Below are 27,438 nucleotides of genomic sequence, written 5' to 3' on the forward strand. Positions count from 1 at the left end.
TTTCAGAGGTTCTAGTCAGTTAGACAGCATCACCGACTCAATGGACATGAATTTAAGCAAACTCCAGGAGAGAGTAGGGGACAGAGGAGCCTGGCGTGCTGCCGTCCGTGGGGTCACAGAGTTGAACAGGACTTAGCAACTGAACAACAACAAACATGACGTAAGTAGAAAGGAATCCTGCACTAGATTCCATATCCAAGTATATACAGGCTGTCCAACCACAAACTAGCCACAATTAAATGGTCCCTCAACATTACTAGAAAGTATATATAAGTAAGAAATTATAAATTGTTCTTTGATTTAATGTAAATATAAAAGAAATCTTCTGGAACTAGTTTCTCCTCTTCTCCAACACGTCTACGGGAATTATTTTTCATCATAGCAAGTGACTGAAACTTTTTGAGTAACTTCTCTTTCCTGAAAAGCTTGCCAAGAAGGATGTATAGCCACACTGTGCAGTATCACTCTGACTGCTTATAAACTTACTATAAAACACAGTGAGCAGACCTGGGATTTCAAAGCAGAAAGCACCCGAAGAGGCCTAAAAAGACATGCAGCAAACCCAGGATCACTTCATAAAGAGATTCTTCCTTACACTCAAAGCTCAGCCACCGGGCCAGACCGATATTCCTTTCTTAACGTTCTTTCCCCAAAACAAATGAATCATTTTCCTCGTATACAGAAGGCATGGAAGGTAAACTCTTAAATGTGCGTGTGTTTATGTGTATTTGTGTGTGTGTACATGCCTGTGTGTACACATACACAAATACATGAAACACCCACCAACGTATCAGACTGGTTATATACAAAGGCATACGCATCTGAAGACACATTTCCCAGTTTTAAAGCAGGAGCACCAGGAGTTGCCATATTATTTCAGGCTGAATCCCATCCAATTTGACTGTAGTGGGAGGATGACAGCATCTCAATTCCGTGTGTTTTCCCACCAGGGTCAGGCAGAAGAAGTATCAGCTTAACACCAAAGATTCAACTGTGAACAGATACCATTCAGCAAATCTTCTTATCAGATGTTTGCTCCCATTCAGCTGTCTTCTGTTTGCCCTTTGGGCGCGGACGACTAGGAGGCTCACCAGGTGTAAGCCTGCTCCCTTCCCCGGAATTTAACAGAAGCACAGCCCCCAACATGACTGCCTTTTTCACAACCAACTTTCAAATACCTGGTGATATCCTCAGAGAGCTGGGCAGGGTCTGGTGGGTAAAATTTCACATTAAACGAAAAGTGCCAAGCACCACCTATGGAGAGGAGAAAAAATTTACAACAAAATTGCAGATAATCCCTTTGTACTTATACTGATAGCTAGAGCTGTCCTAACTCTAAGCACTAACTCGCTGGCAACTCTGAATCATCCCTGGAAAATGGTGACTTTTCTGTTCTGTTGCAGGTAACGCGGCAACTTCATTCAGTCTCTAGTCTTCTCCCCCAGTAAATCCTTTACTGGAGCTTCTAACCAGCAAGGAAATTGACTAAACTTGCTCCCTTTCTCAGGGACGAAGGTAAGCTTTGGGAAGAGGGAAAAATAGTAAATGGTATGGAAAGGCCTCAATTGGACAAGTCTGGAGCTGACCGGATCTACCCTCTGAAGTTCTGGGGAGCTCACATACCAACATTGCAGAGATAACCCCGTTTCCCTTGTCTTGCCTGCTTTTTTTCTACAGGTCAGATCCTCAATAATACATGTCAAGGGACTATTCAAAACATTTTTATTTTACAAGGAAGGTCTGTTGTCCCCATATTAAGGGATGATTTGCCCTATGGGTCATTTGGAAAGCTCTCTTCTTCCTCGGGGAAATTTCTGATTAAAGTGACACTGAGGGTATTTTCTGTGCATTCCCAAATCCACCCCTCCTCATCATCCCCTGATCAGGAAGGGTCCTCACTGCACGCTGCCATTCCTCTTCCTCTAGGATCTCCTCTGGCCTCTCCAGGGAGGGAAGCAGGTCAACCAGACATCAGCTCACTGGTACCTGCTCTCGGGCCGGTCTACACACTTATGTGAGACATCACAAGCCTCCCTGAGCTCTGGCTCAGAAAGTAAAGAATCCACCTGCGATGCGGAGACCCAGGTTCGATCCCTGGGTCAGGAAAATCCCCTGGAGAAAGGCATGGCTACCAACTCCAGGATTCTTGCCTGGAGAATTCCACGGACAGAGGAGCCTGGCGATTCACAGTCCATGGGGTCTTAGGGAGTCAGACACAACTGAGCGACTTAACACTTTCACTACTTAGATACACGTAACTGGGTTTATTACCTTAAATGTGGAAAAAAAAATCACATTTTTTTTTCTTCTTTTCTACATTTACTCTCTCGGTGGTCACCCTGTCACATATTTTCATCTTGCTCTTTCCATGTGACCTTTTAATGTGGCACATTACCGAGGCCTGGGTGCTCCTGCCTGGGAACTGTTTTCATTTGTTCTCTCCACCCAGTAAGCACACTGTAAGGGCCTGCTGGTTCTTAATGGCTGCAGAGAAGAGCCTCTTGGTCTCCCAGCTTTGGTGCTGGAGGCATTTCCTCTGAGCCTTGCTCTTCCTTTTGCTCTGTGATTCGTGTCCTTGCAGTCCCACCCTTATGCTTCACACACTTTCCTAGACTTTCTTTCTTGTGACTGCTCTGGGTCTTTGCTGCTGCACATGGGCCTTCTCCAGTTGTGCTGAGCTGGAGCTACTCTCCAGCTGGGGTGCACGGGCTCAGCAGGGGTGGCGCAGGGGCTTAGTTGTTCCTCAGCACATGGGATCTTCCCGGGCCAGGGATTGAAGCCATGACCCCTGCATTGGCAGGCAGATTCTTTACCACTGAGCCACCAGGGAAGCTCTTTCCTAGACTTCTAACACACCCCACCTTGCCGCCTCATTCCATGACTCCTGGAAACTCCATTCTCTCCCAGCTGCTGCTGCTGCTGCTGCTGCTGCTAAGTCGCTTCAGTCGTGTCTGACTCTGTGCGACCCCATAGACGGCAGCCCACCAGGCTCCCCGTCCCTGGGATTCTCCAGGCAAGAACACTGGAGTGGGTTGCCATTTCCTTCTCCAGGGCATGAAAGTGAAAAGAGAAAGTGAAGTCGCTCAGTCATGTCAGACTCTTCGCGACCCCATGGACTGCAGCCTACCAGGCTCCTCTGCCCATGGGATTTCCCAGGCAAGAGTACTGGAGTGGGGTGCCATTGCTTTCTCCGTTCTCTCCCAGAGTTCTTCCCAAATATTCACAAGAAAAGTGCCAGCATGAAAAGTGCGTGCCAGCTCTAGCTTTTGCACTGTTCTCTTGCTTGAGTAGCACATGTCAGGCTGCACAGGTTACCTGTGTTTCTGTCACCGATGGCATGGTCCACTTATTAATTCTGGTTTGTTCTTGACGTTATCACTCGTATTACATTTAGACTTCCACCTGGCAAGGATCCCTCTTCAGTTGACTTACAAAGGACTTAGTATGGGACCAGGTATTACTGGGTGTTTCATGTCATTTCTAAACCACCCAGAAAATATTCCCAAAACACCGGCTCTAAGAGTTACAAGTCATAACATATCTGTCAATCAAATATATTCTTAGTGATTATTTTTCCCCCTGTTCTCGAAAAAGTCCTCCTGTTATTCTAAAAATAATCTGGTTTGATTTTACTCTCCTATTGATCCCTGTTCACCTCCTGCTAAAACAGAAGACTTGCCAACAGTGAAGTTTACAATGGGAGCTGGCTCACCCCCAAGCAACTGGAATGAAAGCTAATGGATTAGTTACGGGAAATGGATTTATTGCTCTTTTATAATTTTCATCCACTTCAAAGTGAATCCAATGAATCATTTAGCAACGTAATTAAACAAACTCATAATAAATTCAGGGTAAACACTGTAAGTTGGAAACTAAGAGGTAATAAAAATAGAAGCAAGATATTTCAATGCAAAAATCCTCATTACAGGAAAGTGAGTTTCAAAGGACTGTGGGCCTGAGGAGCTTGGTAAAAATGCCAATCCCTAGGCTCCACTCTACTCCACTCCATAGCTCTGATCTCCACAAGGAGATCAAACCAGTCCATCCTAAAGGAAATCAACCCTGAATATTCACTAGAAGGACTGATGCTGAAATTGAAGTTCCAATACTCTGGCCACCTTATGCAAAGAGCTGGCTCACTGGAAAAGACGCAGACGCTGGGAAAGATTGAGGGCAGCAGGAGAAGGGGGCGGCAGAGGAAGAGATGGTTAGGTAGCATCACTGACTCAACGGACATGAATTTGGGCAAACTTTGGGAGATGGTAAAGGACAGAGGAGCCTGGCATGCTGCAGTCCATAGGGTCACAAAGAGTCAGACGCAACTTAGTGACTGAAGAACAAGTTCCACACTCAGAGGTTTTTATTCTGGAGATCTGCAACACAGCCAAGGAACTTATGGTTTCAATAAATGCCCTTATGGTTCTCATACAGTTGGTCTTGGGGACCACACTTTGAAAATCACTAATCCTAAGGAATTCATTGGAAGGACTGATGCTGAAGCTGAAGCTCCAGTATTTGGCCACCTGATGTGAAGAACTGACTCATTGGAAAAGACCCTGATGCTGGGAAAGATTGAAGGCAGGAGGAGAAGAGGGCAACAGAGGATGAGATGGTTGGATGGCATCCCTGACTCGATGGACATGAGTTTGAACAAGCTCTGGGAGTTGGTGATGGACAGTGAAGCCTGGCATGCTGCAGTCCGTAGGTTCTCAAAGAGTTGGACATGACTAAGCAACTGAACTGAACTGAAGACTGTAACTCAAATGACAATGAGGTCTCATAGGACATTATTTTGAAAAGTGGGAAAGCTTAAAGAAAATATAACCTATACCATAATCAAGGGGAAAAAATCCAGTGAAATGAGGCATAAAATTTGAAATTGATATGCAAGGCAGATTTAAACTGAAATACATATCCCCATAGAGAGTTTGGTAGGAACAAATCACTGAGAAGCTATGGTTATGCCATAAATAGGCCTGTGAGCCTGAATCTGCTCAGATGATGACTCTGGTTAGAAACTTCGGAATTGGAGGAGTCTCAATGCATAAAAATGACATTCTATAACACTGATATAGGCTTTTAAATTACAAATTTATGATAATTAGAAAACTGTGAAACTAAAGAGAATTCATTATTATGCAAAAATTCTAACTTTAGTCTTCCATGCCTGCCAAATCTTAAAATGTCTAAATATACTATGTTTATAGCATAAATGACTATCATACATTCTATATCATGAAATCACTATATTGTAAATACACTATATCCTAAGATAGTAGATTCAGAAATTTTAGATCTGTTAGGCGTAAGAGATGACTGGAATAAGAATTTTTTTATAAGCACAAACTCTACAGGCTCAGAACTTTTTATTTCTCATAAATTTGTGACTTAAAATCTCTATCAGCTAGATTGCCATTATCTTAAAAATCTCATGCTAGAGAACTACTGTGGGCCTAACAACATAAAAATAATGGAACTATCCTTTTATTATGTGTGTTTAGAAGAGAAGGTGATTGTACAATAATTACATGAGGTCTGATAATACTTTCCTGCCTTGATACTAACAGAACGTAACTCTGGTGGAAAGAAGGTATTTAGTACACAGGAAACAACGAGAAATATAGATAAAAACACCAAACTCCATTCCCCCCAATCCCAGTTGTCTGTGCCTCCTCTGTCTGCACGATTATCTCTTGGTTTCATGTTGCTGTCACGAACACTGTCTAATCTACACGAGGAAAATTTCCTTCAAATCTCAAGTCTGATTGCCCCTTTAGCTTGTCTCTTAGAAAGAAAGGGAGGAGAAGGGATAAATGGGAAATAAAGAGAGGAAAAAACAAAAAGAATTCCACTAACAGCAAAAAACCTACCTGTTGATACATACAGCCTTTCCTGCAACAGTACTATGATTTATCCTTGAACATTTAATACATTTTCAAAGTGCTTTGTGACTATAAATCACCCAATATGAAATAGTAATTTATTAATTAGGTGACTATAAAGAACTTAAATAAAGCACACAAAATGCTAAAATATATTTCAGCACATCTGCTGTTAATAACTCCATAAAAAGGTTCTCAGAACATATTCATCATCTGAAAGTCTTTACTGGACCTCTCTGGATAAAGGTGTGTTTTTACCTACTTATCACACCTGTAACTTTCCCTGGTTTCAATCCCAATTTATTTCCATCAAACTACTTCATTATCAAGTTTCTTGTTAGCAATGACACCAAATTCCTCTCAAAAATGTGGTAAAGATGTTTTCATTGTACAAATAATTCCAGCCTCTCTACTACCTAAGGAAAAATTCACTATTTTGAGATATTACCTAGCATTAAACCATTTCAAACTGCTTACTACTAATTACTTTTTCTTTGCATGTAGGGTATTTGGAGGTCTCAACACATTCAAAGGCACTAGAAAGATGTGTTTCTCTTTTAATAGTAAACTGTTGAAAACTTCGATGGGAATGATGTTCTTATTAATAAACTGGTCTTAAATTTTGTCTCCAAATAGAATCAGTTGCTCTGGAAAATTAAACTAGATTTTATGGACAAAAAAAAAATGAACTGCTTGAAAAAATTAACTAGTTATTTGAAATTATAAAGTATATCTACCTTTTACCATTTATCCATAGTAAAAAGCAACAGCTACAGGAAAGGGTTAAAGAAAAAATTAGTTGTTCTCAACCCCTTACCCTGCAGGGACATTTCTGGGGGGTATTTACTACTAGTAACACTCATGCTCTTCCCAAATATCCACATACCTATATACATGCATAAGTCTGTCTTGCTGCACCGTACTGCACCGCACGTTGGAGTCTTAGTTCCCTGAACCCTCCTCACCCCCTGCAGCAGAAGTGTGGTGTCTTAGCTACAGAACTGCCAGGGAAGTCCCTATGCATAATTCTGTTTGAACAAATATGATTTATTTCTTTAAGGTCTCACTAATGAGAGCTAAAACTATATTCTATCTCATTCTATTTAATAGCTACCTAGTATTTCAAGTTATGGCTGTTTCATTATCGATTTACTCATTTCCTTATACATGGATATTTAAGTTGAAACAGTTTTCTGCTATGCCAGTAGTATTACAATGAACTTTCCTACATGTACATATGCACATACTCCTGTCTAACGCATACACTGATAACACTTCTACAAGTAAAATTAGGGGTCAAAGAATAAGCACCTTTTAAATTCTAATAAATATTGACAAAAAGTGTCTTCTTAAAGGGTTATATTTCTCCCAATTAAGTACAAAATTGCCAGTGCAGGGAATTATTAAAATTTTAAAATCTTCGCTCTGGAAAATTAAACTAGATTTTATTGATAAAAAATGAACTGCTTGAAAAAATTAACTAGTTATTTGAAAGTATAAAGAATATCTATCTTTTACCATTTATCCATAGCAAAAAGCAACAGCTATAGAAAAGGGTTAAAAAAAAAATTCCTCATTCTCAACTCCCTATGCTACAGTGCCATTTTCACTGAATAGGTGAAAAAATGTCTCATTTTAATTAGCATTTAATTACTACTAAGATTTAGCACCCTAATACTTATTAGTTACCTGCTTTAAACTTTCTGTGTTGCTCCTGTAGTTGTTTTGTCCATTAGGAAATGTGAAATGTGCATTTCTTAATTTGCCTTTAGGGGCTAAGGAAAGAAGCTATCATCAGATAATAAAACTCAATCTGACTTGTTTTTAAATGACTGTTACTTCTAGCTTGACTGCTTGCCTTTCATACTTTGGTTAGGCATAATATAACATTAATAATTAAGTTTGGAACTTTAAAATGATTGTCAACGGGGACACCACTTGATTAAATCATATCTCACATCTGTGTACAGGCAAGGGACTAGGTCAAAAGTCATGTCATTTTATTCCCAGGTTGTAATAATTCATAAAGGGTGATGGGTATCTGAGCCAGACAAATCTGCCAAAAATAAAACTTGAGATCTCAATCTGTCTTTCAAAATACTGTATCCACACCAGCCACGTGGGTATGAGGTACTAATTCAGATAAGCCCACGGTTTGAAAATCTCCCTCCCATTTCTACACAAAATAATCCAAAAGAACTTACTTCGAATCTGTTTTTTAATTTCCTTAGCAGGATCCAACCAGTTCTGAAAAAGAAGTGAGAGTCTGAATATGAATCAGAGAAGAACAGAAATGATTTCGTGTTGAGTGGGTAGAGACATGTGCTAAGTGCATTTGGGAGGGAGCAGGGAATGGCTGTTGGAAAGGGCCCCAGCTGGGTCCTGCCCCTAATATGTCCAGCTGCCTTCACTCGTCCCGAGAGGGCCCAGGCTCTTGTCTCTTGAGAAGATGTGTGTATGTGCAGGATTTAGGCTGGACAAAATTCTTTTACAAGTGCCTTCAGGGATTCAAGCTAGCATAGAAACAGAGTAGAAAAGATGGTGGATCCTATGTTCAAACAAATGAGGAGAAAAAACTGAAGATACAGCCATCCTCCAGTCACTGCAGAGGATTGGTCCCAGGACCCCAGATGACACTGAAATCTGGGGATGCTCAAGTCCCTGATATGAAACGGCACAGTATCTATATACGACCTATGCGATCCCCTCACATACTTGAAGTCATCTCTAGATTATTTCTAACACCTAATACAATGGAAATGCAATAGAAAGAGCTGCTGGCACACCAGCAAATTAAAATTCTGTTTTTGGAACATTCTGGAATTTTCTAAAAAAATATTTTTGATCTTCTGTTGGTTGAATCTGCAGATACAGAACCTGAGAACACATAGAGTTGGCTACGTGTAACGTGACCCCACTGATGTCCGAGCTGGTCAGCTTCCCATGTAGTGACTTCTGTGATTACAGATTTTAAAGCACCTTCTTAAATGCATTCCTAACAAATAAACACTTGTTTGAGACTTTATGATTTTCTTCATCAGAACACTCAGGCATCTAATGATGAAGTTAAGACATCATCCAGTGAATCCAGTCAAGATTAAGTATGATTCACAGAATGACAACCAAACAAGTAACATTTATGAACACGATTGTGGTGGCTCGGTTTCCAGCGTTAAGGAGACAATTTCTTCTTCCTCATTTTTCAGGTGGTTGAGAGGATAAATGAGGAAAAGGCCTAAAGAGGCTGCATCAGCTGTGAGTCTATAGAGGTAGACTGGATACCTAAGACAAGACCCATCTCATATTGTGGTGCAGCCAGAATATGAAAGCATAATAAGATGAATTAACAATAAGACAGCATCCAGTGAACATGCTTTCTGTGTATCAATGTATTTGATTCTCAGCGGCTCAAATCCACTGAAATATTATCATACCCTCCCCAAAGCACTATATAAAATGCTTTTCTGGAAGCATAAAGAACTCAAGCATGAAGAGCAGAAACACTGACTTCCTGTTTCCAAAAGACTCAAGATTGAAGGAAGTTGTTGATAATTTCCTTCATGAAGAAATAAGGTGATAAACAGCATTTAGGGCCTCAGACAGTAAATGTGAGGTGTAGGGGTGTGAGGGGCGGGTGGAGAAGATGATCTACCGATTCAGTTTCAGTTCCCTTTCTTGCAGTGAAGGGCAGCTGAAGCCAGAAGATTCTCTATTGCTTTGAACCACTCACCTTTTGGTTTTCAGCATCTCGATATGTAAGCCCAAAATAGTCTTTTTCTAGCAAATTCAGATGTTCACAGACTTTATCAAACAGCACTTGGCCTCTGGAGCGTTTCTATGAAGAACAAAACAGAAAAACAAGTTACCAAAAAAGTTCTTCAATTGCTACCATTAAAACGGGTACACTTTAAAATGTTGCTTGCTGTAACTGTTCAGTAAATGATGAGTGGGTGTGATCAATTCAGTGGGGTGCATTGCAGGAGATGCAAGAGATGTGGGTTCGATTCCTGGGTTGGGAAGATCACCTGGAGTAGTAAATGGCAACCCACTCCAGTTTTCTTGCCTGGAAAACAGGCAATCATCTGGGGAAAAAAATCCATCAGCTTAATTTATGGTGATACACAGTATCTATTATGTTTTCATGTAAGACTTCAAAGCTCTTTCAACTTGGCCTTGGAATCTGAGATGGATTAACCATCAGCAATTAAGCTAAACTACTTTTTGTTTGCATAGTAGCAACATTTCACATCTCATACATTAAGCATATTTGTCTTTAAGATTTAATGCAGTAAGAGAAAAATAAGAAAACTGATAAACAATGGGCATGCCAAAAGAGAAAGTATTCAGAAGATCTGTAAGTGGTATGTATTACTGTGCAACCGCAAATATATTGGAAATTACTCAGCCCCCTCAAGCATGACTATTTAGGAGAAAAGATAAACTTAGGATAGAAAAATGAAGCCTGGTTTATAGCTAGCTAAATAATCAATGTTGTATTTGAATAAAGTTTGATAATGTATGAAAATAAATTACATGTTAGCAAAACTGCTTAACACTCAACAGATATGAATAAATGGTATGACAACAAAATGTCGCCTGCTAGTTTTAATCTTATATTTGTAAATAATGGCATATTACTTCTGAAAAATTCTTAGTAAATTACAAAGTTTTCACACACACACAAAAAACAAACTGGTTCTTCTGATGCTTCCATTGGTAAGATCTCCAATTTAAGAGAAGAACAGAGAGGCTCAGAGGACTTAGATGAGAGAGGCAGTCTCGCTGCTGCCTATGTCAGTGGCTTTAACAGATAAACCTAATTCTGAATCTTCCTTATGTCCCCTCCATCTGTGCAGACCTCTCTCCATCTGTAAAATGGGTTTGATGCCATCTGCTTCTTTGCACCATTGTTCATTCACTTGGTCATGTCTGACTCTTTGCAACCCCAGGGACTGCAGCATGCCAGGCTCCCCTGTCCTTCACTATCTCCCAGAACAAAAGCATTCAAACTTGGTCCAATGATTGTACACATCGAGCATCCCACAAACATCAGCTGTTATCAGCCTCAGTGACTGACAAGTGGCAGAATATGTAATGTGGACTCAGTTTGCCTTTTTGTTGTAGGAGAACAAACACGGCTCCTTGTGGGGCTGATAAACATCCTTAGTACTAAAACGGTGCTAGTGGTAAAGAACCAGCCTGCCAGTGCAGGAGACATAAGAGATGCAGGTTTGATCCCTGGGTCAGGAAGATTCCCCTGGAGAGGGCATGGCAACCCACTCCAGTATTCTTGCTAGGAGAACCCATGGACAGAGGAGCCTGGTGGGCTACAGTCCACAGGGTTGCAAAGAGTCAGACAGGATAGAAGCAACTCACCACACACACAACATTAAAATATCCTGCTCTGGGACTTTCCTGATGGTCCACTGGCCAAGAACCCCCACTCCCAACTGCAGAGGACCTGGGTTCAATCCCTGGTCAGGGAACTAGATCCTATATGTTAAAACTAAGATCTAGTGTAGCCAAAATAAATAAACAATTAAAAAAATACCCTGCTCTTTTTTTAGATACCAATTATGTTTATTGCCTAACTGCTTTAAGCAATACACAATATACACAACACACACACACACAAATAAACACCAGTGTCTGGCCACGTACTTTCTCAATGAGCAAAAACAAAACAAACACAAATAAATAAATAAACCTTCCTCTACAGAAACTTCTACTTTCTTTGACCCAGCGGACCTCGGCCAGGCCCTCAATGGAGGAATTATTCTCATCATACTGCAGGCAGCCTTGGACATCATTTTAATGATCTGTCTTCTTCCTTTTGTTTAACAGGTGGAAAGGCTAGCTCAGGCAGAGACCACTGTGCTAGCTGGTTCTTACTTTTCTGGCTCCTCACCATTTGATTTCTATTAATGACCCATGTGAGAGTTGGACCAAAAAGAAGGCTAAGCACCGAAGAATTGATGCTTTCAAACTGTGCTACTGGAAAAGACTCTTGAGAATCCCTTGGATAGCAAGGAAATCAACCCTAAATATTCACTGGAAGGATTGAAGCTGAAGCTCCAATACTTTGGCCACCTAATGCAAACAGCTCATTCATTGGAAACAACCCTGATGCTGGGAAAGATTGAGGGCAAAAGGGGAAGGGGTGATAGAGGATGAGATAGCTCAATGGCATCACTGACTCAATGGACATGAATTTGATCAAACTCTATGAGATAGTGAAGGACAAGGAAGACTGGCGTGCTGCAATTCATGGGGTGAAAAAATGGGGTCATCTGACTTAGCAACTGAACAACAGTGACCCACAGCTTTCTCTTGAATAGACTATTTTTCTTAAACATACTTGAACACTATATATTTCTATACACACACACACATACATATACTTTTTAGTTTTCCACTATTTTACACCTTTAATACAGTATTAAAATTCATTCATTCAATTAAATTTATTTTATTTATTATTATTTTTTAAATTTTAATTTTTACTTCATTTTACTTTACAATACTGTATTGGTTTTGCCATACATTGACATGAACCCACCATGGGTGTACATGAGTTCCCAATCCTGAACCCCCCTCCCACCTCCCACCCCATATCATCTCTCGGGATCATCCCCGTGCACAATTAAATTTAATCACACACAAAATTCTTTTCAGGCTTCCTTTTCCACAAATTTCTATATTCATATTAGTTTGTCCTTTCTTTTTTTTTTCCACATAGAAATAACCAGCTTCAGGGCAAAATAACTTTCTTTTTCTTTCACTAATAAACAGTTTTTAAGACAATAACATAGTAGTCCAATCTTAACCCTGAGGGGTTTGGGGGAATTTGTTTCTCTCTGTTTTGGCTCTAAGAACCAAGATGGTTTGTTTAGAATCTACTATAACGTCGTTGTGGTTCAGTTGCTAAGTCAAGTCTGACTCTTTGCAACCCCATGGACTGCAGCATGCCAGGCTTCCCTGTCCTTTACCATCTCCCAGAGTTTGCACAAACTCATGTGCATTGAGTTGGTGATGCCATCCATCCATCTTGTCCTCTGTCAATTTCTTCTCCTGCTTTCAATCTTTCCCAGCATCAGGGTCTTTTCCAATGAATCGACTCTTCACATCAGGTGGCCAAAGCATTGGAGCTTCAGCATCAGTTCCTTTCGTGAATATTCAGGGTTGATTTCTTTTGGGGTTGACTGGTTTGATCTCTCTTACTATAGATGGTTGGGCTTCCCTTGTGGCTTAGCTGGTAAAGAATCCGCCTGCAATGCGGAACACCCGGGTTTGATCCCTGGGTTGGAAAGATCCCCTGGAGAAGGGAAAGGCTATCCACTCCAGTATTCTGGCCTGGAGAATTCCATGGACTGCATATAGCCCTTGGAGTTGCAAAGAGTTGGACACAACTGAGTGACGTTCACTTTCATTACAGATGGTTATATGTAAACAATGAAATTCCTATCTACTAAATCTCACCATAGCCGCCAGCCAGTTCGATGACACCAGAAAGGCCTCTCATGTTATGTGGGCCTTCTCCTGCTCATCCTTGATTGAGAATGAAAGACTCCATAAGGAGCCAGGTGATCACAGACTCGAGGCTATGGGGCCCCTGTGCTCATGGCCAACATCACTATGATCACAGCTCACTGCCTCAGAGCCCAGACATGGCTTCTGCACACATAAAGGGAAAGACCCTGGCAACGGCTGGAGTCGAGACAGGACACAAAACAGGATTATTTTCCAGCCCCACACAGGATCCCCTCTGTAATCACTCTCACCTCCTCTAAACTGATTCTTTTTACGCAGATAATTTTTTTCTAGCATATTATTCAAGTTTTTCAAGTCAATTATTTCTCCATGTTTGAGAAATCATCATGTGCATCTTTGGGTAACAATATCTAAAATATGACTAAAGCTCAACAGTCACCCGGAACTTTTAGAGAATTTATGTTAAATATTTGGTTCCCAGAGAAAGGATGTTCATGAAGTGATCAAATCTAGGCACCTAATTTTCATGGGGTGTATTTATATATTGCCATAATGAGTCAAGAATTCAGTAGATTAGGAAAAGTTTTTTTGGACAGAGTTATTCTAAAATCAATGGATAATTTACTTAACTGAAGACACAACACTTTTAAATCTCATTTGCTGTTTCCTGAGAGTTGATAAGTCATGTCTCTGACTCAAATGCATTCATAGTTCATGTAACCCTTCACTATTAACACATGAACATCACAAAATGCAGAGTTTGCTTTGCAGTTACAAACCAATGGGCTTCCCAGATGGCCCAGTGGGTAAAGAATCTCCCTGCCAATGCAGGAGACACAGGTTCAGTCCCTGGGTTGGGAAGATCCCCTGGGGAAGGAAATGGCAACTCACTCCAGCATTCTTGCCTGAGAAAGCCCATGGACAGAGGAGCCTGGTGGGCTACATTCCATGGGGTTGCAAAAGAGTTGAACACGACTTAGTGATTAAACAACAACAAACCAAAAAGGGCCCTCTCTTGACCCTTTTTTCCTCTTAAAATTGGATTTCTAATGGAGAAGATGAGGATACAGCCATCATCACCACTCAAACACAGCAGATGAAACAAGTCTTTCTGCAACATTAATGAAACTTCTTGAAGTCAAAGTTACTCCAAGATTTTTACATCTATAAAACACTGGTTCTCAAGGCATAGCTTATCAATCAGCATCACCTGGGAAGTTTACATTAAAATGTTTATTTTCACTTTCACTTGTCTGCTTAGAGGAACAAGTTTTAAAAATTAACTTCAAAATGTTTCAGGACTGGGGAATTTCAAACAGTTCCAAAAGTAGAGACAACAGTATCATGAAACCCTGTGTACTTATCGCCCAGTTTTAACAAATGCCTTTTGAAGATCGCAACCTTGGTTCATCTGAGTTTTGCTCCCCTCATCCTACCCTCCAGTTATTTGGAAGCATCTAAGCAAATAATTTTGTCTCTATTTATCTTAGCATGTAACTCTGCTCTTTCAAAAAATATAATTGCAATGCCTTCATCACATCTAAACAAAATTAGCAATCAGTCCATACTATCACCAAATATGTAGTCAGGACTTTAATTTCTCCAATTGTTTCAAAGATTTTCTTTTCATTTTCTTTGATAAGCCCATACACTGCAATAGGCTGTCATATCTCCGTAGTCTCTCTGAATCTGCAAGCTTTCCATTTATCCTGGTTTTCCTGTTGAAATTAACTTGTTTTGGAAATCAGGTCATTTGCCTGCAGAGGTCCGTCAGTCTAGACTTGCTGCTTGCATCTTCATGGTGTAATTTAACATATTCCTCTGTCTTTTGTATTTCCTGTAAACTGACAGTAAAATCTAGAAGCTTGACCAGAATTCTTATTTGACTGTTTTCTATAAAAGATGCTGTGAAATTTCATGAGGAGGCATACCGTGACTCCTGCCTTTTCTGTAATATTTTGTTGTTGTTTAGTTGCTAAGTCATGTCCAACTCCTTTGCGACCCCAAGGACTATAGCCCGCCAGGCTCCTCCGTCCATGGGATTTCCCAGGCAAGAATACTGGAGTGGGTTGCCATTTCCTTCTCCAGAGGATCTTCCTGATCCAGGGATTGAATCCATGTTTCCTGGATTGGCAGGTGGATTCTTTACCACTGAGCCATCTCGGAAGCACAGTCACTAATGATTGTTGCCCTAGACCCATCGATTTGAGATGGCAAGATGGGAATATTCTAATCCTCATCATTGCTCCCCCAATGATCAGCTGGAGCATGTCTATGAAGAGAGTCTCTTTGTCAAAATTATGTATCCAGTGACAGTTTGATGAAGCCAGGATCAACACTCGCACCTTCTCCTCTGTTCAATTTCAAGACAAGCTGGCTCCCTAGCATCATCTAAAAGTCACTAGTTAGAATTTTTGTCTTATGTTATCACTATGAACTCACGAGGGTAAATCAGGCTTGATGTGTTTCAGTCCATTACGGGTGTTACCCTTAGTGAAGCTCTGAATGTCCCTAAATGCTCTGCCTGGCCTTTTGCTGTCAACTCTCACCCTTCACAACACTTCTTTAGTACCACTTCTTTATAGCACTCCCTGTCCTCCCAGCCAAATGTGATGTCTCTCGTCTCTGGACATTCGAGCACTTCTAGTACCAAAAGGGCACTTTCCACATTCCACCTTACATTGCAGCCGTCTGTCTGTGCATCACCTTTTACCCTGACCGACTATAAAGACATTCTTCATGCTATCGAGCCAGTGATACTTTTTTTTTTTTTGCCATGCTGTATGGCAAGTGGGATCTCAGTTCTCCTACCAAGGATTACACCCATGCCCCTGCATTGGAAGCATGGAGTCTTAACCACTGGACTTCCAGGAGAGTCTCTCCTACACTTTTTATGGAACCTCATTTTGGTCAAATATCATCAAGAGATTAAAAAGGTAATGTGATGAAAATTTACATAAAATTTTTCTTGCCAGCATATCATAACCAATGTTGCAGAAGCAATAATTTAACCTAGCGTTTTCAACCTTGGATCCTGGGAACAGTAAAAAATATACCAATATCCAGGAACCCATGTCAGGACAAAGAAATCAGAATTTCTGAAAGTGGGAGCATGGTCTTTGTAGGTTTTCAAGGTTTGCAGGTATGGTTGAAAGGTACACTTAAATTAAGTTTACAATTTAAAAACTCTTAAATAGGATGACCCCAAGGCAATGCTTCTTTTTTGATGAAATGTATAACTTTTTCATAACAGTTTTTTCAGGCCTCTTAGACCAACACTGATAGCTACATGATAATAAACTTTATTTACATACAGACACAGTCTTAAAATCTTAAGATATCCTTTCCAATAAATTTTTTTAAAAAACGTTAAGTTCTCAAGAAATGAAAAACCAGTCAAATGCTGAAATAAAATGATACAAACGAGCAATGTTAAATCACCAAACTATAAAACCAACCAGTAAACAAACCAAACAGTGAACTTGCGTTGAAAACTATGAAGAAGGTACACAAAATTAAAAATGTTTGACTTTTTTTTTTTAAGTGGTGGCATTTTCCCTTGGGAGAGCCAAAACATATAGACTTTAACTGAAGAACCTGATACCATACTAAAAAATGACCCAGGTGGGTTAAGAAATATCTTGATTTCCTCTTTTGTGATTGAGCAGAGGCATTCACATCTTGCCCAGCACGTCAGGGAGGAGACCAGAAGGAGCAAGCACACACAGGGCTCTGAGCCTGGGATAGGATGGAGGGAGGAGCTGCTCCCGGTGCACGTGTGTGCGTGCTGCGTTGCTTCAGTAGCCTCCGCCTCTGTGTGACGCTATGGACTGTAACCTGCCAGGCTCCTCTGTCCACAGGATCTCCAGGCAAGAATACGACCCCTGGAGTGGGTCGTGATGCCCTCCTTCACCTGGAGATTGAACCTATGTCTTCTGCATTGGCAGGTGGATTCTTTACCACTAGCGCCACCTGGGAAGCCCACACCTGTGCACTGCTGCTGCTAAGTCGCTTCAGTCGTGTCCGACTCTGTGCGACCCCATGGACTGCAGCCTACTAGGCTCCTCCGTCCATGGGATTTTCCAGGCAAGAGTACTGGAGTGGGGTGCCATTGCCTGTGCACACGTCCTCCTAAAAGTCCCTGGAAACTGTGGCTTGGTCTGTGCTCCCAAACATGAGCCCAAATTGTACTAAATCTCAGTACAAAACTTCAATAGAATTTGTCTTTTCTTTCAGTCTCACAAAGCTATGAGTCAGCCGGTAAGAAAGGCTAAACACTGAAATTAGAGAAATTTGTAAAGTCAAGCATAATGTCCTCGCCTGAGAAGATGGGCTGCAGCTCTTATTTTCTGAAGCTGCACGATCACGGAGAAAATGAGGCAGAGACTGTCGTCCTGCCTGAGAAGTGTAGCTAATCAGTGGTCCCTACTTCTCAGAAGGGGGACACGGGGTGGGTGGGGGGACAAAGCCAGCAGCACCAAGGTTGCGGGTACATCCCTGAGCCTCCTCAGGATCTGTGTGTCCATTTCTATAAACTGTCACTTAAAAAAAAGTCTTGTTACATTTCATTGTTTGGTTGTTGTGTCCACTGCAGCACACTAGGCTCCCCTCTCCTTCACTATTTCCCTATTTCACTATTCCTGAAATTCATGTCCATTGAGTTGGTGACACCATCCAACTATCTCATCCTCTGCTGCCCGCCTTCTCCTCTTACCCTCAATCTTTCCCAGCATCGGGGTCTTTTCCAATGAATCAGCCCTTAGCATCAGGTGGCCCAAGTATCGGAGTTTCAGCTTCAGCATCAGTTCTTCCAATGAATATTCAGGGTTGATTTCCTTTAGGATTGACTGGTTTGATCTCCTTGCTGTCCGAGGGATTCTCAAGAGTCCTCTCCAGCACCACAGTTTGAAAGAGTCAATTCTTTGGCGCTTAGGCTTCTCTATGGTCTAGATCTTGCATCTGTACATGACTAGGACAAATTATAGCTTTGACTAGATGGACCTTTTCAGCAAAGTGATGTCTCTGCTTTTTAATATGCTCTCTAGGTCTGTCATAGCTTAGGCTAAACCACGTGTGTTAATACAAGGAAATATATACGATATTGAGAACTTACAGAGAAATTGACACTTCCGTACCTTTGTTTCAGCTGGTTTGAAATTTGAGGGTGCACCAGCCCTGTAAGCACTTCTATCTCTCCACCATGTATCTTCCTCAAACAGACTGCTGATTTTCTCCTGCAAATTATACCTTCCCATGGACTGATGCACTTTGTGAACTTGCATTTTTGCCCCCCAAGGACAGGAAACTGGATATCCTTTCTAATGTCCCCAGCAGAATGCCCCAAACACCAAAAGCATTCAACATATGTGCCTAATAAGTGCTCCTGGCATGAATCTGAAGGAGGAATTTCTCCTCACATTACCTTGGATTAGTCTTGTTGCAAAATGCCATCTCTTTTTTCATGCTTCCTTCTGTAATTGCGTATTTCCTCACTGAATGCCTCTCCATTCTCCTCACTTCTAAAGCTCAAATGGAATTCTCTTAATTTCTAAATGACAGCATCACCACTTGCCTGGTATTTAGGAGCATCTGAAAGAGCTCCACAAACTGACCTGGCTGGAGCTTGAGCCTGAATCGGACACCTGGACTCTATGTAAGTCATTTCTTCCTCAGCTTTCCCTTTTCTGTTTGAAAAATGTTCTAATACTGTCTGCCCTGAAATTTAAGTGTTGTTTTTTTTTTTTTTAATCTACATTTAGAAAATAGCAAGAGTCCGTGGTCAACTCATGAATAAAAGATGATGACGGTGTCTGGCCTGTGACAACAGTCTTAAGTCCCTGGGAGAGCTCTGAGGCCAGGAAGGTCTGAGAAGAGCTACGTGGCCCCAGCTGCCCTGTGTGCATCTACTTCCATTTGGGGCATTCCGTCTCAAGTGTGCTTTCAATGCCAAGTTTAATAAGCACAGCAGGAAGTCCATTATCCCCATCACTACTGCCAGAATCCATGCCCCGAGGGGCAGGACTTAATGGAAACTTCCAGCCTGTGTGAGGTGAAGTGAAAGGCGGTCAGTTGTGTCCAACTCTTTGCGACCCCATGGACTATACAGTCCACGGGATTCTCCAGGCCAGAATACTAGAGTGGGTAGCCGTTCCCTTCTCTAAGGGATCGTCCCAACCCAGGGATAGAACCCAGGTCTCCCATATTGCAGGTGGATTCTTCAGCAGCTGAGCCACCAGGGAAGCCCAAATCCCAAGTGTGATCCAGACAGCAAATGCAAGGAGAGCTATGTGAGAGGCAGAGATGAATTTTTTTCTGCCTAGACGTTATGTGTCTCACTAGCGTGTTCTTTAAATTCACAGGCAATCAGCTTTTCAGAAAACCATGACAGTTCTTTTAAACATTAATAAGTCCATCAATAGTTATTCTATTTACGTCATTTTCTTAAACTCGGCTCAGTTAGCAGCGACGATCTGGAAAGGCCTGTGCAAACAGGAACTCGGAACCACATCCTGGTGTTGCTTAGTTTTTAAACAAAACAGTAATTTGTTTCCAATTGTCTAGACATTAGACAACTGTCTAATGTCTCAACTGTCTAGAGACTGGAATTCATCTAGCATTATTTAAATATCTTTAGGACGCAGTTTTAAAGACATTACTCCTATCCAATTCAAGTTTGTTTCCCTATCATTCCATTCTAAATGAGGCTCATCAGACAGCCCCAGCGCTGGACCCCGGCTCTACAACTAGCTGGCTGTGAGGTGAGACAGTCGCTGAAGCTTTCTGAACTTCACTGCCTTCCTTAAAAATGGTAATAATATTGGTCCTTACTCATAAGACTGTCGCATTAATTAATACGCAGGAAAGGACTTCCCTGGAGGTCTGGCAGTGGTTAAGACTCTGCACTTACAGAGGAGGACGTGTGGGTTCCATCCCTGGGTAGGGGAACTAAGATCCTATGTTCCTCGAGCCCCTTGCCCCTGCAAAAAACCCCAAACATAAAACGACCTGATGACCAAGGTACCTTCACAGCAGCACTGAATGCAGACCTTCCATCCTCTTCCATAAAACAGAAATAAAATTTATTAAAAAAACAAGAAACACAGGAAAGCATACAGATTGCTTAGCCCAGGAGAAGCCATTACCAATCAATGCTGGTGATTATCAGTTGGCCCTTATCATAGGGAATCCAATTTATTCAGGGTTCTTTTCTGTTGTTTTTCTTTTTTTTTGTTTTTTTTTGTTTTGCAAATTCAGGGTTTCTAATGTTGAAATTTGGGAGAGAGACTGAAGCCTTTTCATCTGCAGTGAAATCACCCCCTATCTCTCGTGAAAAACAAATCTCACTCTACAGGTCAAAGGGGGAAATGGCTGAAAGTAGTATCATTATCAGTAAACTAAGGGAACATTCCATTACCCTGTGCAAACCCAAACACAAAGTTGTTTTTAACATACACTGGGTATACTGGCACACTTAGGTACATCCTAGGCCAAACATGAGAGTTACGAATTATCATAGATACAGCTTGCAGCACAGCCAGAGCAAGAAGGGAGAGTTCACATGCGGAGAGCCCACCTAGGTTTGACTGAAATTCTCTGCAAAAACACGTTCAGCACATATACAAGAAGCCCTTCGTGCATATGAAGCTCCTCCACTGCTTTTAGAAAGATGTCTTTTTCTTTCAGCCACAATCTGTTTTTGCCTTCATTTGTTGTAGCCATTTCATTCTGTTTGAAATCAGACTTCTGTGCTCAGAGCCGAGTACCGTGGCCGATAATAGCTTCCCGGTGAAGCACGCTTTTTCTTGGCCAGCAAAAACACTGGGCTCGCTTTTGTACAAAGAGTTTCACATCACACGTATGAGATGTTGGCAGTGAACTGTCAGACAACATTTCCTGCTGTTAATCTGCTAGGGATTCAAGTCACTAAGCCAATGAGTGCCAAGTGAATGCAGAGAAGGAAGCCTGGGGAAGAGGGATGACGGAGAGACACAAACTTTTAAACCTGAATCACAAAAAAGAACCACAGGCCCTAATTCAGAACGACAGGGGACTTTGAGAAATACTTTCTGGGAACCATCGTTGTTGTTCAGTCAGTAAGTCGTGTCTGACTCTGAGACCCCATGGACTGCAGCATGCCAGACTTCCCGGTCACCATCGCCAGACTTCCCTTCACCATCTCCCTGAGTTTGCTCAAATTCATGTCCACTGAGTCAGTGATGCCATCCAACCATCTCATCCTCTGTCACCCCATCTCCTCTTGCCCTCAGTCTTTCCAAGCATCAGCAGCTTTTGCAATGGAGTTGGCTCTCTGCATCAGGTGGCCAAAGTATTGAGGCTTCTGTTTTAGCATCAGTCCTCCCAATGAATATTCAGGGTTGATTTCCTTTAGTACTCACAGCTTTGATCTCCTTGCTGTCCAAGGGACTCTCATGAGTCTTCTCTGACACCACAATGCAAAAGCATCAATTCATCAGTGTTCAGCCTTCTTTATGGTCCAACTCACATCTATATATGACTACTTTCCAAGACAATTCTCCGAAAATAAGAAAAATCAAACAAAATCCCCAACTGTGATTTATAACTCATTTGTTCAAGTAAAAACCTGGAGGCAACGCAGATGCTGACAGTGAAAATGTAACTTTTCATACTATACATTTAACAAGTATAAATTTGTACAATGGTCACTTTTCAAATCTATACAGCAGGGGTTCCCAACTTCCAGGATCTAATGCCTGATGATCTGAGGTGGAGCTGATGTAACAATAGAAATAAAGTGCACAATAAATGTAATGTGCTTGAATGTGCTGAAACCATCTCCACCCCTCCAGTCTGTGGAATCATTATCTTCCAGGAAACTGGTCCCTGGTGCCAAAATGGCTGGGAATCACTGCTAAGGTAGAGATGAATAAACTTGAATAATAACAGTCAGTGCTTTAAATAAATAGGTCTTAAGTGAACCAGTGTCCTTTTCACCAACTGTCTCCTCCAATTAACAGGACAAGGGTGTGAGCAAGCACACAGAGGAAGATTTCAGGGTTATTACAGAAACTACTCTCATAATTTGGGGCTTCCCAGATGGCGCTAGCAGTAAAGGACCACCTGTCAATGCAGGAGATGTAAGAGATGAGAGTTTGATCCCTGGGTTGGGAAGATTCCCTGGAGGAGGGCATGGCAACCTATTCCAGTATTCTTGTTTGGACAATCCCATAGGCAGAGGAGCCTAGTAGGCTATAGTGAGGGGGTCACAAAGAGCCAGACATGACTGAAGTGACTTAGCATGCATGCACGCACTCTCATAATTCAAAAATGTAATTATATCCTTTCACCAGTAAAATTGTGGGTTTAAATTAAAATAATTGTGTAACCTATGAAAAAGCTATAATGAAAATAGAAATGTCTGGCAAAAAAACAGGATAGGTGATCATACTTTCAACTATCCTTAGGACCAGTCTGGCCTTCACTGAAAGCATATCATCTTTCAGATTAGCATTTAAATGCAGTAGATGCAGGGGAAAAGTCTTTGCAATCATCAAACTTGTTGACCCTACGTACATATGTTCTCCAGCTCTGTTGGACACAAGCAGTAGTCTGTGTAGACTCCCTGGGTACTGCCAGGTCTACACGCCCAAGGTCAGATGGTTTGGACCATCCGCTCTGGATCAGGGACATCCTGGCTTAATGCTCCTGAGCTAGCAATCGTGAAAAGCCAGCGTTAATCCCTTGGCCTGTCAGCTCCCGCTCCTGGGGGCAGGGGCGGGTGGAGCCTGCTCAGCTCTGCACAGAAGAGAGGCCAGGACTGGTCTAGAACCAGGCCTGCCCTGCCCCCTTGGGATACACGAGGTCCCCCCACACCCTGCAGCCATCCTAAGAGCTCACTGAACCTCAGAGAATGTCACTCTGCTGACACCTGAACCTCAGATGGTGATTTCTTTGCATTCTGTGGTTGTATTTATTTTTAAAGCATGAATTGCATTAGCAAATGGTAACAAAACAACAATCACAGAAAAACTGAAATGACAAGGCGAACTGAATCCAGAAGATGAATGGCTTTTAAAGTAGGTACAGGCTTTTACCCCAACAAAGAGCTATAACATTCTTTCACTGACAGGAAAATTAAAACTGTTCTATTTAAGCAAAAAGTCAAATATTACAGTTTTGTTCAGATGATTCTGCTTATTTTCCTATGCTCGCCTGAAAGCAGCCATCTTTCTTGGACCTTACTAGCATTCGGGGTTGAACTGGGAGGTTCGGGGCTGAGGGACTTTGGGAAGTTCTTCAGGACTCAGGTAACCCTGCTCCCCCTTCTTTGAAGGCTGATCCTCGGAGCCAGTCCTGCCGGCTCCCTCCTGGCTTAATAAGGACTGTGGGGCAGCAGGATGCCTGGGGTCTGAGGGGTTTGGAGGGGACGGGAAGTGAAATTCCAAGGAGGTCACCCCAAGATGTTATCAAGTGTATTTTCACTTCTGCTTTTATATCCCCCCAAAATCTTTGTGAGAATAAACCCACATGGGAAGAGCAGAAGCTGGCTATCGGATTCAGTTCCAGCAGCACAGCCAGCCAGCGTGAGGATGAAGTCAGAGCCCGTGATGGCGCGGAGGAGCCCCTGACCTCCTGCTCCGTCACACAACGTTCCTCCAGTTCCTCCCCACTCCCCCTGGATTCCTTCTGCAAACAAGTCTGCACAAGCCAGCTTCACACTCTGGTTCCCCGCATCACACCATCCCTCATTCTTCAGATAGCTTCTCAAGCATCCCTTCCTCCAGGACCAAGTCCCAGAGAACGTTTTTTACAGCTCCTGCATCGCACTTGTCAGGGTGGCATATTCCTGCTGGTTTGCTGATTTGAGTAATGTTAGTGGAAGAAGTGGGCTTCCAGTGAACAACTGGGGTGTTTTTATCATATGGACACTGTGAGGCGAGTGTTCAAAACATGGGTTTGATGGATTCATCTCTTCCCACCTTCTTCCTCTCGTTTTCTCTTGGTGCCGCTTTCTGCTTATTTATTTTCTTCTCATTATATTCCATGTATGTCTCTGTATGCGTGTGTGCTCCATTGTGTCCAACTCCCTGTGACCCTACAGACTGTAGCCCGCCAGGCTCCTCTTTCCTGGGGACTCTCCAGGCAAGAATACTGGAGTGTGCTGCCATTTCTTTCTCCAGGGGCTCTTCCCAACCCAGGAATTGAATCCGAGTCTCCTGTGTCTCCTGCATTGGCAGGCAGATTCTTTACCACTGAGCCACATGGGAAGCCTACATGTATGTCTGTAAAATACCTTAAGAACATGGCTGAGTATACATCATAGAAACCCCAAGTTAAAATGAAATGTATTTTTGAAACAAAGTACCTTTAGAATTTGGGTGGGGTTTTTTCCCCCCCATCATGATGAATTCTTGACCTCATATTACTAAGGAAGCTTGTCAAAACAAGATATTTTGGACAGAGATTTTTTTTTTTAAAGAATAACTGGAGACCTGAACTGAAGCATTTTGCTTCGGGTAATCCTTGAAAAGCATCCCATGTGTTTGACAAGTTCAGCCTGGGGGCACTTCCCCAAAGAACGTGGCGGCTCTTTAGGGACTTCATTTGCTGTCACCATGGCATTCCATAAGAAATAACAAGTCTCTTTATTCCTTCCAAACACCATCCTAAGAACCAGTTCCTTGTGCTCACTGTCTGTCCGCATACCATCACTCATGCCTACAAGCAGCAGTGGGATGAATAAAGTGCATTCCTAAGTGCAAATAGGACTTCGAGATTGGCATTTCTTTCAGCCTTATTGGAAAGTGACCCCAAATGTGCATACCAGTTACACACAGCTGTCTGTCACACAAGACACATACACTCTGATACAGCAAAGATGCCTTGTTTGTTGTGGAGAAGAAACCCCCCACTGATCAAAACCTTGCATGAATTAGTATCTAATCTGGCTATTTAGTATCTAATCCTGGAACCAAACCACAGGAAACAGTCACTAGACAACACTAACAAAATAGATGAGTCTTGGCAGGACAAGCAAAAGGACGACCCAAATTCCATTTATCTAGAGATAAAACATCCACAATAGAAATCCAACAAGGGATAGCATACCAGGTTATGAGAAGCTAACGTTCTTGATAGAACTGTGATGCATTCCAGCGAGAATCCCGCAATTTAAAATCTGTGATCTAGTCTAGAAGAAGCAAATAAAAACCTGAAAGTGCATTGGCTGGTCATTACACACCACAGAACTGAAGAGGAAAAGAATCCGTGGTTTTACAGCTCTTGAGAGAAGGAAGCTGGGCTCAGCTTAGATGTCCATCTGCCCTAGACTAAGAGGAGGGGGAAGACGTGGGAGGAGGTGGTATTTCCTGAATGGACAGCAGGCCATGACCACAACCCTGAACTGAAAACTGCAGACTATGCATTGGGTGGGTGGGGGCGGGGAGAGGGTACTGGTTCCTAATTTGAGATTTAAAGAGTTAAAAGAACTTCCTGAATAACACCACCTCTTCACAGTTACTGAATGATCACAGGATGACACAGTATGCTGAAGTAAAATTAGTCCAGAGTGCAGTGTGGTAAGTTGCTTCAGTCATATCTGACTCTTTGCGACTCCATGGACTGTAGCCTGCCAGGCTCCTCTGTCCATGGGATTCTCCAGGCAAGAATACTGGAGAATACTGGTTGCCATTTCCTCCTCCAGCGGATCTTCTCAACCCAGGGATCGAACCCTGTGTCTCTTATGTCTCCTGCATTGGCAAGTGGGTTCTTTACCGTTAGTACCACCCGGGAAGCCCAGTCCTAACAGTCTTGTTTAAATTTTTTAAGTTTGATGTGGATCATTTTAAAAGTCTTTATTGAAAGAATCTGTTACATATATATTGCTTCTGTTTTATGTTTTGGTTTTTTCGGCCCTGAGGATTGTGAGATCTCAGCTCCCCAGCCAGGCTCGAAATCTGCACCCCTTTCATTGCAAGATGTAGTCAAAACTACTGGACCAGCAGGGAAGTCCCCTGTCTTGTTCAAGTGTTCCAAGAAACAGGGATCAGGCATTCCTTAGAGGAAATGTAACGTTATTGTCCTTATCACTCTGTGTAACTGAAATTCTAATGTACAAAGGACAGCAAAAAGCCAAATTAAAGAAATAAAGGGAGAACTGGCATCGGACAGGAGGGAGAAGAAGAATCAATCACAGTGAATGACACTATTTCTCCACGGACGGTCCCTGCAGCATTCCATGGCCTCCTCTTCTCTGCTTTCAGTAGCGCCATGCCTTGACGGCAGTTAGAAAGTGATACTGGGAATGTTTCTCTGTGGAGAGTCTCTCCTGAACCTTTTTGAAGGAGACCCACTACTCAACCACAATTCAAAGATGCTTGCTCCTTGGAAGGAAAGCTAAGACAAACCTAATCAACATGTTAAAAAGCAGAGACACCTCTTTGCCGACAAAGGTCCATCTAGTCAAAGTTATGGGTTTTCCAGTAGTCACATATAGATGTCAGAATTGGACCATAAAGAAGGCTGAGCACTGAAGAATTGATGCTTTCGAATGATAGATCTGGAGAAGACTCTTGAGAGTCCCTTGGACTGCAAGGAGATCAAACCAGTCAATCCTAAAGGAAATCAACCTTGAATATTCACTGGAAGGGCCGATTCTGAAGCTAAAGCTCAAATGCTTTTGCCACCTGATGAGAAGCGCTGACTCACTAGAAAAGACCCTGATGCTGGAAAAGATTGAAGACAGAAGGAAAAGGGGGTGACAGAAGGTTAGATGGCTAGACAGCATTACTGACTCAATGGACGTCAGTTTGAGCAAACTCCGGGAGACAGTGAAGGATAGGGAAGCCTAGCACGCTGCAGTCTATGGGGTGGCAAAGAGTCAGACACGACTTAGCAACTGAACAGCCGTAACGCTCAATCACAATCACTATTGTAATGTCCCCACGGGGTTGAGCACATCCAGTTCCTAAGCCAGGGGTTCAGCCCGAAGAGGCTGGGGCTGCATGTAGAGGAGCGTCTGGGGGTGGGGTGGGGGAAGCTGGACAAGGCACTCCCACCCCAACTCAAGCGTCAGCGTTGCCCAGAG

General features: G+C 42.3%; 1 protein-coding gene across 1 annotated transcript in view; it reads right to left on the reverse strand.

Annotated features, from left to right (window-relative positions):
• EPB41L3 (erythrocyte membrane protein band 4.1 like 3) overlaps positions 1 to 27,438 on the reverse strand; it is a 90,331-nt gene that overhangs the window by 47,010 nt on the left and 15,883 nt on the right. The window contains exons 3-5 of the mRNA XM_052660501.1: positions 9,613 to 9,717; positions 8,087 to 8,129; positions 1,179 to 1,254 (exon numbers count right to left, since the gene is read on the reverse strand). Coding sequence (XP_052516461.1) covers positions 1,179 to 1,254; positions 8,087 to 8,129; positions 9,613 to 9,717 — 224 coding nt within the window. The remainder of the gene's footprint in view (positions 1 to 1,178; positions 1,255 to 8,086; positions 8,130 to 9,612; positions 9,718 to 27,438) is intronic.

The sequence above is a fragment of the Budorcas taxicolor genome, chromosome 22 (genome assembly GCF_023091745.1).
Source record: "Budorcas taxicolor isolate Tak-1 chromosome 22, Takin1.1, whole genome shotgun sequence".
NCBI lineage: Eukaryota > Metazoa > Chordata > Mammalia > Artiodactyla > Bovidae > Budorcas > Budorcas taxicolor.